General features: G+C 42.5%; 1 protein-coding gene across 1 annotated transcript in view; it reads right to left on the reverse strand.

Annotated features, from left to right (window-relative positions):
- The window catches only part of THADA (THADA armadillo repeat containing), a 626,363-nt gene that overhangs the window by 106,405 nt on the left and 503,536 nt on the right, over nt 1-16,422 (reverse strand). Inside the window, exons 33-34 of the mRNA XM_069768603.1 lie at nt 11,002-11,384; nt 7,899-8,023 (exon numbers count right to left, since the gene is read on the reverse strand). Coding sequence (XP_069624704.1) covers nt 7,899-8,023; nt 11,002-11,384 — 508 coding nt within the window. The remainder of the gene's footprint in view (nt 1-7,898; nt 8,024-11,001; nt 11,385-16,422) is intronic.

The raw sequence follows: 16,422 nt of genomic DNA on the forward strand, positions 1-16,422 counted from the left end.
TTTCTTTGAAAGCAAATCCGTACAGAAAACTTGCAATGAATACTCACAGTTTGCATTTATTAGAGATGGTAATGGATTTTGCAGGGTCCAGATGTCAGGTAAGTAGTCTGTGGCAGCCGGACGGGAACACTGTGGACCGCCGCTGCCGGACAGCATAGGCTCTTTTTTGATTAGTTGGCCTGGCGTGACATCTTTGTGGCCGGCTAATCAAGAGGAGCTAAAGATGTCGGTCTAGACTGTATCGTGCGTAGTATATGGAATCATTCTCATTTTATTGCCCCAGCTCCTGTCTTTATACTGGGATTTCCCAATTTTAGGACAGACCGGCAGTATACACAGACCGGCTGCTCTCCTACATTAATGGCTCACCGATGACATCTTTAAAATGCCTGAAGAATAGTCATTGCCAATCTTGAAAGAGGAAGGTACAAGACAAGACAGTCAGTGCTTTCGTAGTTTATGTGACAGATGGCTGCCATGACAGGAGGTTCTTCGTCCGGCAGCAATAAAGAGGACATTGCCTCATAAACACATGTATGGTCTACACGTGATTAGGTGCATGTTTTGTTCCTGCATGAGACCCTCTTTACAGATATTTCCAAGTTTTAGCACTTTTTTGCCTCCCTCAGTAGGTTATCCGGATATTTGTAGTCAATTGTTGGAGAGAAAAGGTGCAGCATCTCCATTACATAGCGCCAGGACATATGGTGTGGCCGTGCACATAATGTCCCAAGGCTGAATGACGGTGCTGAAAAGGAGCCAATAAAGAAAGCGGTGGAAAAGTATATTGTTTGGTCTAGAAGGCCGAGATCATAATATGTTCAGGGTCTCTAAAATTTTGACTATTATAATGCTGCTAAATATGAAGGTGCTATAAAAAGAGCCGGTTGTCTGAGGATCTGTCCCCAGGTCAGAAGTGGCACGTTTTTGTCCTTATTTTAATTCGTCCCAAGGTTCCCCTTGTCCATTCATTTTTTTTCTTGTTTTTCTTAAATCCCCCATATGGTTCCAGAGATATGGGCCTTTCTATTTAGGGCAAAGATTTATAGTCTTTAAAGGGGGTGTGGTTCCCAAGATCTTCAGGGGCGTGGCTCACAGAATAGTCTGGGCGTGGCTCACAAGACCTTCAGGGGCGGGTCTTTAGACTGCTCTGTATTAGATTGCAAGTCACGCCCTTTTAAGGAGAGAACATAAAAGTTAGCAGTAAATAAAAAGGCACATATATCTGCAACTATATGGTGCATTTAAAAAAAAAAAGAACAAAAAAAAAAAAGGGAATACTCAAGGAAGCAGTGGGGATAAAATAAAAACTGGACACATTTGACCTGGTAACAGGTACATTTCATAAGGATCTGTAGCCATGCCCTTTAACAAAAGCAATACCACTGTAAAAGATCAATGCCATTTTTATTTAAAGTGACGACCTGCTGGCATCTTATCCTGTGAAGGCCTCTCCCAGGATACAAGTGGGAGAAAAACGTTCAGCAAACGGTCAAAGAGCAATTTTACAGGGTATACATAGATACATACAATATAATTACCATAATTTACAGTACAAAGAGATATTAATGAGCTAAAATTACAGAGCTGCATTTAAAATCCCAGCTGAAATCTCCTACTATTCCTTGCTAGTTCAAATGTTATTTTGCGTTGCCTTGTAAAAAATAAATTTTAGAAAATAGTTGTGTATAATAGTTGTATGCAGTGGTATATACATGGTCATTGATTACAATGGAAGTCTTATCACTGTTTAAAGTAAACCTGTCATTTCATGTAACTTTCTAGATCAGGCAGTCAAATGTGTGGGTGGAGATAAGAATAAACACTATTTCTGGCCATTTTAAGACTTATATGTTTCAGTGAGTGGGTAAACACTAGATGCTAAGGAGTGGAGACAACACACAGGCATGAGGTATTACCAATCTATATGTAGCACATATTCAGATCCAGCAGCAGAATTGAGGACATTATACAGCAGGACTCAGAAGTGTAGCTGGGAATCCAACACAGAAAACGAAAAAGCAAAGTAAAGCCCTACATGCACATTACACAGTTATCAGCTCTCTCACACACAAGAGCCCTTGATTGGCTGTGTGCTCCTGACTTCTCTATTAGCACATACTGTTTTCAGATCCAGCAGCAGAATGGAGGACATTATACAGCAAGACTCAGCAGTGTAGCTGGGGATCCAACACAGAACATTAAAAAGCACAGAAAAGCCCACTATACACATTGCATAGTTATCAGCTCAATAAGCCGTGCGCCCTAAAAATAGGGCGACTTTTGGTAAAAGTTAGTGAGTTGACATTTCCAAAAAAGTAGAATTATGTGACTTGTGCACTCATATGGGTGCAGACTCTCTGGAAACTAAAATGCAAAAAGTTGCAATAAACACACAACCTGGTAATGATGAGACCTGTGAGAAGCGCCCTCAAACAAACCACAATCTGTGCAGTTTAACAGGTGGAGAAAAAACAAACCCTAAACCAATCTGCACGGTCAGGCCCCCGAGAGCCAAGCCGTCCAGCTCCATTCTCTATTTTCAAAGGCAATTAGCCATTTTAATCACAACAAGAGCAGGGCTGAAAGGCACTAAATGTCTGCCAGAGGAGTATTTACAGCACCAGTACCACATCTGGTGTTTCTCTTCTGCACCAGGGCTGTCTAATAAATTGGATTGCGAGGAGATAAGAGCAGGTTTGTATAAATTGCAATAAGTCCCAGCAACAGGGAATTAAAAAGCAAACAGGGCACCTGGCTGCCAGGGCTGAGGCACTGCCAACATCTCAGAGGACCTCGGAGGCCAGGCAGCTAAGATTACGGTGTCTGGGAAGGTTCACACTCGCATTGTTTAATACTTGATGTGTTGTGTGACTGCGAAAGTTTGGTTTCTGTTCATATCGGAAGCTGCACTAGTTGTAGCCATGAGTGATTCCATGTTTGCATTATTAATACCACGGTCATAGCAGATATATCATCAGACATCACACAAACGACATTCAGTATTATACAGTAGAGTTGATCAAAAAGATATGCAGGACCTCAGTCTCGCGGCCTTGTCAGTGGTCCATGGCCTCTGGACCAGAGCTCTGCAAACCTCGCACTACTTACTAACATCTCTGGTGCCGCTTCTGATTAGTCGGTTCTAAGACATTATTACATTGCTGCGTGATGAACTCATCACAGCAGCAAACCTACTAATCAGAAGAGGCGCCTTGGATGTCAGCTGTCACATCTCCTCCGGGACCTGCTCCTGCCACCGGGCCCTGCCATATTCTTTCTGCGAGCGGCGTGGTAAAGGAGGAGATGACGTGCAGTGTCATCCAGTCTGGCATTACCGCTGTGTGTGTGCTGTATAACTGGAGTAATCAGCTCCCTGCTGTAGCTCATTGGAGAGCACCACCTGCACCACACCCTATTTAAGCTCCTAGCAGATTGCTGGAAGGTGCCAGATGTAGCCTTATGTTCCTCTGGTTTAGTCCTGTGTGTTTGGTTTCCTGTTTTGATCTGGGACAGATAAGTGACTACTCTTCCGCCTGCTGATTTTGCACCTTCTTTGTCCTTTTGATGCTGACCCGGTTACTTGACCATTCCTGCCACCTGCCATCAACGGACTCTGTGGTCCCAAGCTCCTGTGTAAGTCCAGGTCCCTGCACAAGGGTTCAAGAGTGCCAAATATAGCCTTGTGTTCCTCTGGTTTAGTCCTGTGTTTGGTTCTTGTTTTGTGTGGTTTCCTATTTTGATCTGGGACAGATTAATGAGTACTCTTCCACTTGCTGATTTTGCACCTTCTTTGTCCTTTTGATTCTGACCCAGTTACTTGACCATTCCTGCCACCAGCTGACTCTGTGGCCCCAAGCTCCTGCATAAGTACAAGTCCCTGCACAAGGGTTCAAGAGTGCCAGATATAGCCTTGTGTTCCTCTGGTTTAGTCCTGTGTGTTTGGTTCCTGTTTTGTGTGGTTTCCTGTTTTGATCTGGGACAGATTAGTGACTATTCTTCAGCCTGCTTATTTTGCACCTTCTTTGTCCTTTTGATTCTGACCTGGTTACTTGACCATTCCTGCCACCTGCCCCATCAGCTGACTTCGTGGCTCCTGTGTAAGTCCAGATCCCTGCACAAGGGTTCAAGAGTTAAGGCCAGGGCAATCCCTGGGATCTCGTAAATGGAGTGGCTTACGCTAAACCCGTCCATGATACAATTTTTTTTTTTCAGAGCTGCCAGGCCACCACTGACAAGAGTCACATTACACCAGCAGGTAGTAAGATATTAGTAGCGCTCTAGTCTAGGCATTCAAGGACTATCGGCATGACCGGTAGGCTAGGATCTTGCAAATCTTTTTGCTTAACCCTTATAATATAGAGATCCAAGACCTGATGAGTCTGGTGTACCTACAGTACTTTGAAAATTCATTTAAGAATGGTTGTATAATCCTTAAAAAAATGCATTTTACAATGTTTGCTCACAGAATTATAAAGCTATCCTGATATGGATTTTCATAGTAAGTACACCAGCTTCTTCAAGTCTTTTTTTTTTTTTTTTTTTAAATAATGCATGTAGTTTGTATTGTGAAATCTGGAGACAGATCTGTTTTAAGATAAAAGTAGCAGCGAGCGGCGATGTTATCACGTGTAGAGACAGAGCCATTGTCCAAGTGGGGTGCCCATCTCGCATTTGGTATACTTTTGACATACTAATGAGAAAAATGGCAGGAAAATAGTAATACAATTGAGTCAACTGGCCTGAGATACATTTACAAGTGACACACGTGTAGGTAAAAAGGATGCAGGGGCCAATGTGCTGTGACAATACAATCAGTGGAAAATCCTTGTATGAAGGCACCTGTGTACTGTATACAGAGGAAGGATAATTATGGCTGCTTTCAGTACAGCACATCACACGTCCGTCTCTAGATTACATAACTGCATAGTAATCCTGTTTACTGTGCAGCGCCCTTGATGGCTTTCTATGACTAGTTATACAGAATATAATACTTATGAGACTCTTACAATGAAAACTGTCCTCTATTTTACCTTGTTTGTATTATATACAGTACTGTGGAAAAATTCTGCAAAGCAAGAAGAATGTTTTAAAAAAATAGAAGTGTTAATAGTTTATTTGTATCCATTAACAAAGTTAAAAAAAAATGAATAAAAGGGAAACTAAATGTCATCAATATTTGGTAGGACCACCCTTTACCTTTAAAATGGCATCAATTCTTTTGGGTAGTTTTGCCCGAAATCAGGGATTTTCTTGGATTATAGTCTAGTATATGAGTAACCAATGATACCAAAGAGGTGATAACGATTATTATTTTCATTCGTAGGTTATGTTAAGCATGTCGAGGTGAGGAGACTTAAAGGGAACCTGTCACCCCCAAAATCGAGGGTGAGCTAAGCCCACCAGTATCAGGGGCTTATCTACAGCATTCTGGAATGCTGTAGATAAGCCCCGATGTATCCTAAAAGATAAGAAAAAGAGGTTAGATTATTTTCACCCAGGGGAGGTCCCGGTCCGGTCCGATGGGTGTAGCAGTCCGGTCTGGCGCCTCCCATCTTCATCAAATGACATCCTCTTCTGGTCTTCACGCTGCCCTGTTGAGGGCGGAGCGAAGTACTGCAGTACTTGACTTTGCACTGACGAGGGGCAGTACCCGAAAACACAAATCACAAATGTCTGCAAATTGAGATTCTGGTTTGGCTTTTATCCTAAGTCATGTGACAAGGCTCGTTAAAGGGTCGACATTGACTGCTAGGATTGCTACTTCCAATAGGTGGCACTAGAGTTCTAGTCCTCTTCCTCCCTGTAGAGACAATTTGCATCATTTGTAGGTTGAAACAAAGTCATTAACAGGAACAACTGTGTAAGAGGCTTAAAACTGGGTGGAAAACTGCCAAACTCTGCTACAAAGATGAGGTTGTCGAAAACAGTGTCATGTCCCAGGTCATGCACAATGTAGATCTGGGCACAGCAACAAAACACAATGTAGTTATACTGCATCAACAAAGTGTCTTCTAGGCAAAGATTCCAAAGAAGACTGTGGTTTCAAGCAGGGCTGTGGAGTCGGAGTCATGGAGTCGGAGCCAATTTTGGTGGAGTCAGAGTCATGGAAATTGAGGAGTCGGAGCCCATTTTGGTGGAGTCGGAGTCGGTGTCATGGAAATTGAGGAGTCGGAGGTTTGGCTTACCGACTCCACAGTCGGAGTCATGGAAATTGAGGAGTCTGAGTCAGAGATTTGGCTTACTGACTCCACAGCCCTGGTTTCAAGATGACCTGTTCAAGCTATTTTGAAGCACCAGGAAATGGGCAATGTTGAGGTCCGTAGATGTAGTGGTTGGACAAGGAAACTTAGTGAAGTAGATGAAAAGAAATATCATGCTTACTGCCCTTTAAAATCAGAAGAGGACCAGCAGTGACATCAGCTCAGATCAGGTAGCAACCAATGGGACTTAGCTACACCCATCTACTGTTCAGAGAAGACTACCCAGAAGTGGTCTTCTTGGTAGAATTGCAGCCAAAAAGTCTATACCTTCAACATGGCAACAATTTCAAGCAATTCTACTATGCATGAAAACATAGCAATTGTGGTTCTGAAAAATGGCAGCAGATTCTCTGAAGTCAAAACATGAAATATTTGGCTGTAACAGAAGGCAATTTGTTCTGGATAGAGGCACACTACTGAGTGTCCCCAGGCAGCAGTGAAACATGGTAGACGTTCCTTACAAGACCGGGACAGCATTTCAGCAAATATCATTGGGGAATGGTCAGGATTAAGAATGCTCTCAATGCGGAGAAAGAAAAACAGATATTTGTCCATCATACAATACCATCGGGGAGGCATCCGAAAGGCTCCAAATTTATTCTGCAGCTAGACAACGACCCCAAACATACAGCCAATGCCATTAAGAACCATCATCAGTGTAAAGGAAAAGTAGTAATCCTGGAAATGATAATACGGCCATACAGAGCCCCGATCGAGTCATCGAGTCTATCTGGGATTAGAGACATCTGCAGAAGATCTGCGGTTAGTTCTCCAAGATGCTTGTAACAACCTTGCTGATGAGGTCTTTCAAAACTGCGTGCAAGTGTACCCAGAAGAAGTGATGCGGCTCTGAAGGTCACTATTAACACGCCGATTTTTTAAAGCATTCTTACTTTGCAGCATCTTTTCCAAACCTGCTTAAAACTTATATATTATAGTATTATATAGTGCAGTATATTCTACACCAACCACCCATAGTATTAAAATCCACAATATAGTGAAGGCCCCCCACATGCCATCAAAAAAGCTTTGACCACTTGAAGGATGGACTGGGACCGAGATATTAACATTAGATCCTTTAAAAGCGATCCTCCACCCTCACAGTAAATGTGACAATAAATTACTAATGTATAGCCACTCTAGCTCTTTATTGCTGATTTCTCCGTCTTGATCACCATTGTTTCCGGTTTCCAGCACCGCTCCGGTCCTCTACTGGTCCACGTGACTTCTCCGAAGCTTTGCCAACTCACACAGCGTCTATTATGAGGATCAGTAGGTGCTTTCCCAATGTAAGCCTATGAGACTCATAAAAAGGCTCTATAGACTTACGCTGGAAAGAGACTTCTGGTCCACATATAATCCCCGGGGTGCACCGGCTGGGCCGAATTGGAGCGACATTGGAAACCAGAGCAGACAGCGATCGGTAAGTATTTTAATACTGTTACACTACATTACATACATAATTAGGATGAATTATAGAATAACAATTTTGCTGAGACATTTCTTTAATCAATGTCTATTTCCATTTTTATTTTTTGACTACAAGAGATATTCAGATACATGTAGAGGGGGGTCAAACTTAATCTATGACCCTGATTAAGTTAAGCCTAGCAATGTAAAGTCCCTAACACGTACCTGTGGCTGAATGTAGACACAAGACTTAGGGTCCTTCTTAACAAATCGTTTGGCTCCATTTGGAAATGATCTTTAGCAGTCAAAAGTATCTTCTCAACATTCATTTCATACAAGATTCTCAGCACCTGACGAGGAACATGAACACAATACAATGTAACAATAAGAAAGGTTAATAATTAGCAACTTAGATGAACCCTCTACTTTCTGATAACTTGATCTCATTTGATAAATTTACAATCTGGAAATCACTTTTGATAAAATTTATGTTGTCTTAGCCACAGAAAATCACTCCAAAGAGGAAGTGAGCGTGGATCTTTAATTCTCTAAAGGTAGTGGGCACAGGTATTTGCAGCTCTACTGGAAGTGGACGTGGGTCTGTCTCTACAGGAAGTTGGTGGAGGTATTTGCCTCTCTACAGGAAGTGGACCCAGGTATTTGCCTCTCTACAGGAAGTGGACCAGGTATTTGCCTCTCTACAGGAAGTGGACCAGGTATTTGCCTCTCTACAGGAAGTGGACCAGGTATTTGCCTCTCTACAGGAAGTAGACCCAGGTATTTGCCTCTCTACAAGAAGTGAACCCAGGTATTTGCCTCTCTACAGAAAGTGGACCCAGGTATTTGCCTCTCTACAGGAAGTAGACCCAGGTATTTGCCTCTCTACAGAAAGTGGACCCAGGTATTTGCCTCTCTACAGAAAGAAGACCCAGGTATTTGCCTCTCTCCAGGAAGTGGACCCAGGTATTTTCCTCTACAGAAAGTGGACCCAGGTATTTGCCTCTCTCCAGGAAGTGGACCCAGGTATTTTCCTCTACAGACAGTGGACCCAGGTATTTGCCTCTCTACAGAAAGTGGACCCAGGTATTTGCCTCTCTACAGAAAGTGGACCCAGGTATTTGCCTCTCTACAGGAAGTGGACCCAGGTATTTGCCTCTCTACAGGAAGTGGACCCAGGTATGTGCCTCTCTACAGAAAGTGGACCCAGGTATTTGCCTCTCTACAGAAAGTGGACCCAGGTATTTGCCCCTCTCTACAGGAAGTGGACACAGGTATTTGCCTCTCTACAGAAAGTGGACCCAGGTATTTGTCTCTCTACAGAAAGTGGACCCAGGTATTTGCCTCTCTACAGAAAGTGGACCCAGGTATTTGCCTCTCTACAGAAAGTGGACCCAGGTATTTGCCCCTCTCTACAGGAAGTGGACCCAGGTATTTGCCTCTCTACAGAAAGTGGACCCAGGTATTTGCCTCTCTACAGAAAGTGGACCCAGGTATTTGCCTCTCTACAGGAAGTGGACCCAGGTATTTGCCTCTCTACAGAAAGTGTACCCAGGTATTTGCCTCTCTACAGGAAGTGGACCCAGGTATTTGCCTCTCTACAGGAAGTGGACCCAGGTATGTGCCTCTCTACAGAAAGTGGACCCAGGTATTTGCCTCTCTACAGAAAGTGGACCCAGGTATTTGCCCCTCTCTACAGGAAGTGGACCCAGGTATTTGCCTCTCTACAGAAAGTGGACCCAGGTATTTGCCTCTCTACAGAAAGTGGACCCAGGTATTTGCCTCTCTACAGGAAGTGGACCCAGGTATTTGCCTCTCTACAGAAAGTGGACCCAGGTATGTGCCTCTCTACAGAAAGTGGACCCAGGTATTTGCCTCTCTACAGAAAGTGGACCCAGGTATTTGCCCCTCTCTACAGGAAGTGGACCCAGGTATTTGCCTCTCTACAGAAAGTGGACCCAGGTATTTGCCTCTCTACAGAAAGTGGACCCAGGTATTTGCCTCTCTACAGGAAGTGGACCCAGGTATTTGCCTCTCTACAGAAAGTGGACCCAGGTATTTGCCTCTCTACAGGAAGTGGACCCAGGTATTTGCCTCTCTACAGAAAGTGGACCCAGGTATGTGCCTTTCTACAGGAAGTGGACCCAGGTATTTGCCTCTCAACAGGAAGTGGACCCAGGTATTTGCCTCTACAGAAAGTGGACCCAGGTATTTGCCTCTCTACAGGAAGTGGACCCAGGTATTTGCCTCTCTACAGGACGTGGACCCAGGTGTTTGCCTCTCTACAGAAAGAAGACCCAGGTATTTGCCTCTCTCCAGGAAGTGGACCCAGGTATTTTCCTCTATAGAAAGTGGACCCAGGTATTTGCCTCTCTCCAGGAAGTGGACCCAGGTATTTTCCTCTACAGACAGTGGACCCAGGTATTTGCCTCTCTACAGGAAGTGGACCCAGGTATTTGTCTCTCTGCAGGAAGTGGGCGGGGATATTTGTCTCTCCAAAGGAAATGTAAATGGGTCTGTCTCTAAAGGAAGTGGGCGTAGTTCTATATTTCTCTACAGGAAGCGGGCATGTGTCTTTAATTCTCTACAGGAAGTGGGAATAAGTCTTTGTCTCTATACAGAATGTAGGGATGGGTTGTTATCTCTCTACAGGAAGTGAGCATGGGTCTTTATCTCTGTACTACGCCTCTCCTGTGTATCATTTTCTTACTTGCTAATGTTTGCAACTGAGAAAAGAAGGGTCATTCACAAATTACTTCTCACTTGGCATAATGGGACATTAGTGACCATTATAGAACATTTTTGGAAGCTACATTTCCAATAATTTGTCAGAGTGTGACACAAACCGTGGCTCTTGTACCACAAACCATGGCCTGGATCTTCCATGAATTACAGGGTCTGCAATTCATCAAGACAACTATCCTATGAAAAAAATGTCAAATCGCTAATCATCACAGGTCTAACTTTGGAAACCTCAGTGGTCAGCAACTCCATCTCTAGAGGTATGGGTCTATCTACATATGAGAAGAATTTCACTTGATTGGTCCCTATGTAATACTACACTTCTGCTGAAGCTTCTGGAGGACACAGGCATAGCTGTCCACAAGTTGCGTCAAGTAGGACCTACACCTCAAAAAAATACTGTCTTCTTGGCACTGTGCCTGTTATAGTCCTTAACATGTGAAGGATATACTTTATATAAAGTTGTTAAAAAAATTCTGCAATCTCTCAATGTCAAAAATGAGCAATTTCCTACAAGCTACAATTTGGTTGGCAGTCTGGAAAAATCATACAACCAAACAGAAGCAGATCTGATATGTGCAATATTTACCTGGTGTAGACATTCTAAATTATTTTCCTTCATTTTCATCTGAAAGATAATCTTCTGAATCTCATGAGATAAGTATTCATCTCCATTGTCTTGCTTCAACCATTGTAACATAGATCCGAGAGCTAGAGAACGCACTTCGTGAAATTCTGACTCCAACATCCTTTGCACCAATAGTGATGGGTTGATTTTCATAGCGGGACCAACCCAACCAGCAGTTGCACCTTCCACTTGGACGTTGAGATTTAGCATAGATAAAATAAGTCTGGTAATACTTTGTAGGTACAGGATAAATCCAGGAACTGCGGCAGTGTGGTCTTCCTCTTCAATCAGCTCACAGTCTTCAATAACATGGCATATGTCTTCACAGAAATTAGTGGTAAAAGCTGTAGGAAAGACCAAACCATGCAGGATCAGTACAACTGCGTGAAGCTCCCATTTCATTATTTATTACACTTTGCTTATATAGCGCCAACACTTTACTTACATGGTCATTACTGTCCCCATTGGGGCTCACAATCTAGATTCCCTATCAGTCTGTCTTCAGAGTGTAGGAGGAAAAAGGAGAACCCGGAGGAAACCCACGCAAACACGGGAAGAACATACAAAGTCCTTGCAGATGTTGTCCTTGGTGGGATTTGAACCTAGAACCCCAATAACCACGGAGCCTCTATGCTGTGATTTCATCATTGTGTGATGCACAAAAATTCATTTTGTGAAATAAGAGATAAGCTACCGTATGTAGAAGAAACCGCGCTTGGAATCATCCCTATTCTGGACAGGACATTTTTATTACTCTAGTGGGACACACTCTCTAACCCAGTCTAAATATTTCGACAGCACAAACGTAGACTGGAAAGTCTGAACACGCGCCAAATGTATCACAGTGGCTCATGAGAAATTTAGCACATCTAAACTCTTCCTCACAATGCCAATTTTTGTTTCTGCACTTGTTCCTTTCTCTCCCTTTTGTCCAAGAGATATAACTTTACCTAACCTAGCCATACAAGGTTTTTTTATATTGTTTTGGCATGGCAAGCTGTAGTTTTTATTGGTGCAGTTTTGGAATATGTGAAATGCTTTGATAACTTTTTATTGCATTATTGGGAGGAGGTGCTGTGACTGAAAAACTGCAAATGTGGAGATTGATTGTTTTTTTTTTTGCTTTACGCCGTTTACCTTATGGATTATTTTCATAGATCAGATTTTTAAAACATTGCAATACTGAATTTTTTTCTTTATTTTTGCATTGGGAAAAGAGGGGCAAATTACACTTTTTAAAAATTTTTTTTTTTTTTTACATTTTTCAATATATTAAAAACGTCCTAAATGTGGCTTGACCCTGCAACTGCTCGTATTATTAGGGCTCGCTCACACTGGCGTATAAAGCGGATGAGTGCAATGCAAGAAAACACTGCAATGTTATACAATGATTCAGTGCTCATCTGCAAGTTTTTTCTCAGCTCGGATCATCAGACTGAGAAAAAAAATTGCAGCATGCTGCGATTGTGTGTGAGAATCGGATCGCATTCGCCAATGCAAGTCAATGGGTATGAGAAAAAAATTGCAAGGCACACGGACCATGGGTATGCCGACTGATTTTTACACACACATCTTAAAGGAAACCCGACATTTCATCAGCCAAGTTCACTAAATTCAAGCTCAAACCTTTGGAATAGATATATAGAAAATATTTATAGATAGATAGATAGATGTAATGATACAATTTAATGTCACAAGCCCCCTACATAAAATAAACTAAAACCCTTTAGTGCCTTTCATGTGACACTAAAGGGTGCTTAGCTTTATTTCACCTACTAAATAATTTAAAAAAATGGCGTGGGGTCAGCTACGGGAAACAGACAGATAAGAGCTGATATTATCAGACTGGGAAGGTCGAGATAACTATTATTATTATTATTATAGCGCTATTTATTCCATGGCTCTTTACATGTGAGGAGGGGTATTCATAATAAAAACAAGTACAATAATCTTAACCCCTTTAACCCCCTAGGGTGGTTTGCACGTAATGGACCGGGCCAATTTTTACAATTCTGACCACTGTCCCTTTATGAGGTTATAACTCTGGAACGCTTCAACTGATCCTGGTGATTCTGACAATGTTTTCTCGTGACATATTGTACTTCATGATAGTGGTAAAATTTCTTTGATATTACTTGCGTTTATTTGTGGAAAAAACGGAAATTTGGCGAAAATTTTGAAAATTTCGCAATTTTCCAACTTTGAATTTTTATGCAATTAAATCACAGAGATATGTCACACAAAATACTTAATAAGTAACATTTCCCACATGTCTACTTTACATCAGCACAATTTTGGAACCAAATTATTTTTTTGTTAGGGAGTTATAAGGGTTAAAATTTGACCAGCAATTTCTCATTTTTCCAACACCATTTTATTTTAGGGACCACATCTCATTTGAAGTCATTTTGAGGGGTCTATATGATAGAAAATACCCAAGTGTGACACCATTCTAAAAACTACACCCCTCAAGGTGCTCAAAACCACATTCAAGAAGTTTATTAACCCTTCAGGTGTTTCACAGGAATTTTTGGAATGTTTAAATAAAAATTAACATTTAACTTTTTTTCACAAAAAATTTACTTCAGCTCCAATTTGTTTTATTTTACCAAGGGTAACAGGAGAAAATGGACCCCAAACGTTGTTGTACAATTTGTCCTGAGTACGCTGATACCCCATATGTGGGAGTAAACCACTGTTTGGGCGCATGACAGAGATGGAAGGGAAGGAGCGCCATTTGACTTTTCAATGCAAAACTGACAGGAATTGAGATGGGACGCCATGTTGCGTTTGGAGAGCCACTGATGTGCCTAAACATTGAAACCCCCCACAAGTGACACCATTTTGAAAAGTAGACCCCCTAAGGAACTTCTCTAGAGGTGTGGTGAGTAGTGTTGAGCGATACCGTCCGATACTTGAAAGTATCGGTATCGGATAGTATCGGCCGATACCCGAAAAATATCGGATATCGCCGATACCGATATCCGATACCAATACAAGTCAATGGGACATCAAGTATCGGAAGGTATTCTCATGGTTCCCAGGGTCTGAAGGAGAGGAAACTCTCCTTCAGGCCCTGGGATCCATAGGGATGTGTAAAATAAAGAATTAAAATAAAAAATATTGATATATTTACCTCTCCGGCGGCCCCTGAACTCAGCGCGGATAACCGGCAGGCTTCTTTGTTCACAAGCCGCCACGTCTTTGAAAGCCATTAACGCGCTCATTTTTAAAAATGAGCGCGTTAATAGCTTGCGGTGACGTCGCGGCTTGTGATTGGTCGCGGCCACGCGACCAATCACAAGCCGCTACGTCTTTGAAAGCCATTAACGCGCTCATTTTTAAAAATGAGCGCGTTAATAGCTTGCGGTGACGTCGCGGCTTGTGATTGGTTGCGTGGCGGTCACATGGGCGGCCCGCGACCAATCAGAAGCCGGGACGTGATTCTCAGGTCCTAAATGCGCTGATTTTGAACAACGAAGCCTGCCGGTTACCCGTGCTGAGTCCAGGGGCCGCCGGAGAGGTAAATATATCAATATTTTTTATTTTAATTCTTTATTTTACACATCTCTATGTATCCGATACCGATACCCGATACCACAAAAGTATCGGATCTCGGTATCGGAATTCCGATACCGCAAGTATCGGCCGATACCCGATACTTGCGGTATCGGAATGCTCAACACTAGTGGTGAGCACTTTGACCCACCACGTGCTTTACAAAAGTTTATAATGCAGAACCGTAATAATAAAAAATCATTTTTTTTTCACAAAAATTATTTTTCGCCCCCAATTTTTTTATTTTCCCAAGGGTAAGAGAAGAAATTGGACCCCAAAAGTTGTTGTACAATTTGTCCTGAGTACGCCGATACCCCATATGTGGGGGTAAACCACTGTTTGGGCGCATGGGAGAGCTCAGAAGGGAAGGAGCGCCATTTGACTTTTCAACGCAAAATTGACAGGCATTGAGATGGGACACCATGTTGCGTTTGGAGAGCCACTGATGTGCCTAAACATTGAAACCCCCACAAGTGACACCATTTTGGAAAGTAGACTCCCTAAGGAACGTATCTAGATGTGTGGTGAGCACTTTAACCCACCAAGGGCTTCACAGAAGTTTATAGTGCAGACCCGTAAAAATAAAACAAAAAATTTTTCCCACAAAAATTATTTTTTAGCCCCCAGTTTTGTATTTTTCCGAGGGTAACAGGAGAAATTGGACGCCAAAAGTTGTTTTCCAATTTGTCCTGAGTACGCTGATACCCTATATGTGGGGTGAAACCACCGTTTGGGCGCATGGGAGGGCTCGGAAGGGAAGGAGCGCCATTTGGAATGCAGACTTAGATGGAATGGTCTGCAGGCGTCACATTGCGTTTGCAGAGCCCCTAATGTACCTAAACAGTAGAAACCCCCCACAAGTGACCCCATATTGGAAACTAGACCCCCCAAGGAAATTATCTAGATGTGTTGTGAGAACTTTGAGCCCCCAAGTGTTTCACTACAGTTTATAACGCAGAGCTGTGAAAATAAAAAATATTTTTTTCCCACAAAAATTTTAGCCCCCAGTTTTGTATTTTCCCAAGGGTAACAGGAGAAATTGGACCCCAAACGTTGTTGTCCAATTTGTCCTTAGTACGCTGATACCCCATATGTTGGGGTAAACCCCTGTTTGGGTGCACGGGAGAGCTCGGAAGGGAAGGAGCACTGTTTTACTTTTTCAACGCATAATTGGCTGGAATTGAGATCGGACACCATGTCGCGTTTGGAGAGCCCCTTATGTGCCTGAACAGTGGAAACTCCCCAATTATAACTGAAACCATAATCCAAACACACCCCTAACCCTAATCCCAATGGTAACCCTAACCACACCTCTAACCCAGACACATCCTTAACCCTAATCCCAACCCTATTCCCAACCGTAAATGTAATCCAAACCCTAACCCTAACTTTAGCCCCAACCCTAACTGTAGCCCTAACCCCAACCTTAACCCTAGCCCTAACCCTAGCCCTAACCCTAGCCCTAATGGGAAAATGGAAATAAATACATTTCTTTTAATTTTTCCCTAACTAAGGGGGTGATGAAGGGGGGTTTGATTTACTTTTATAGCGGGTATTTTAGCGGATTTTTATGATTGGCAGCCGTCACACACTGAAAGACGCTTTTTATTGCAAAAAATATTTTTTGCGTTACCACATTTTGAGAGCTATAATTTTTCCATATTTGAGTCCACAGAGTCATGTGAGGTGAAGACACAAAAGAGAATAGTAAAACCAAAAACACTCAGTTTGAAAAAAGTTGCAGTAATCCGCAAGTGCTAGTAAAAGATGTAAAAAACAGGGTATTTGGTTGATACGTTTTTTGCAAAAAATGTATACTAAGCT

Source organism: Ranitomeya imitator, chromosome 5 (genome assembly GCF_032444005.1).
Source record: "Ranitomeya imitator isolate aRanImi1 chromosome 5, aRanImi1.pri, whole genome shotgun sequence".
NCBI lineage: Eukaryota > Metazoa > Chordata > Amphibia > Anura > Dendrobatidae > Ranitomeya > Ranitomeya imitator.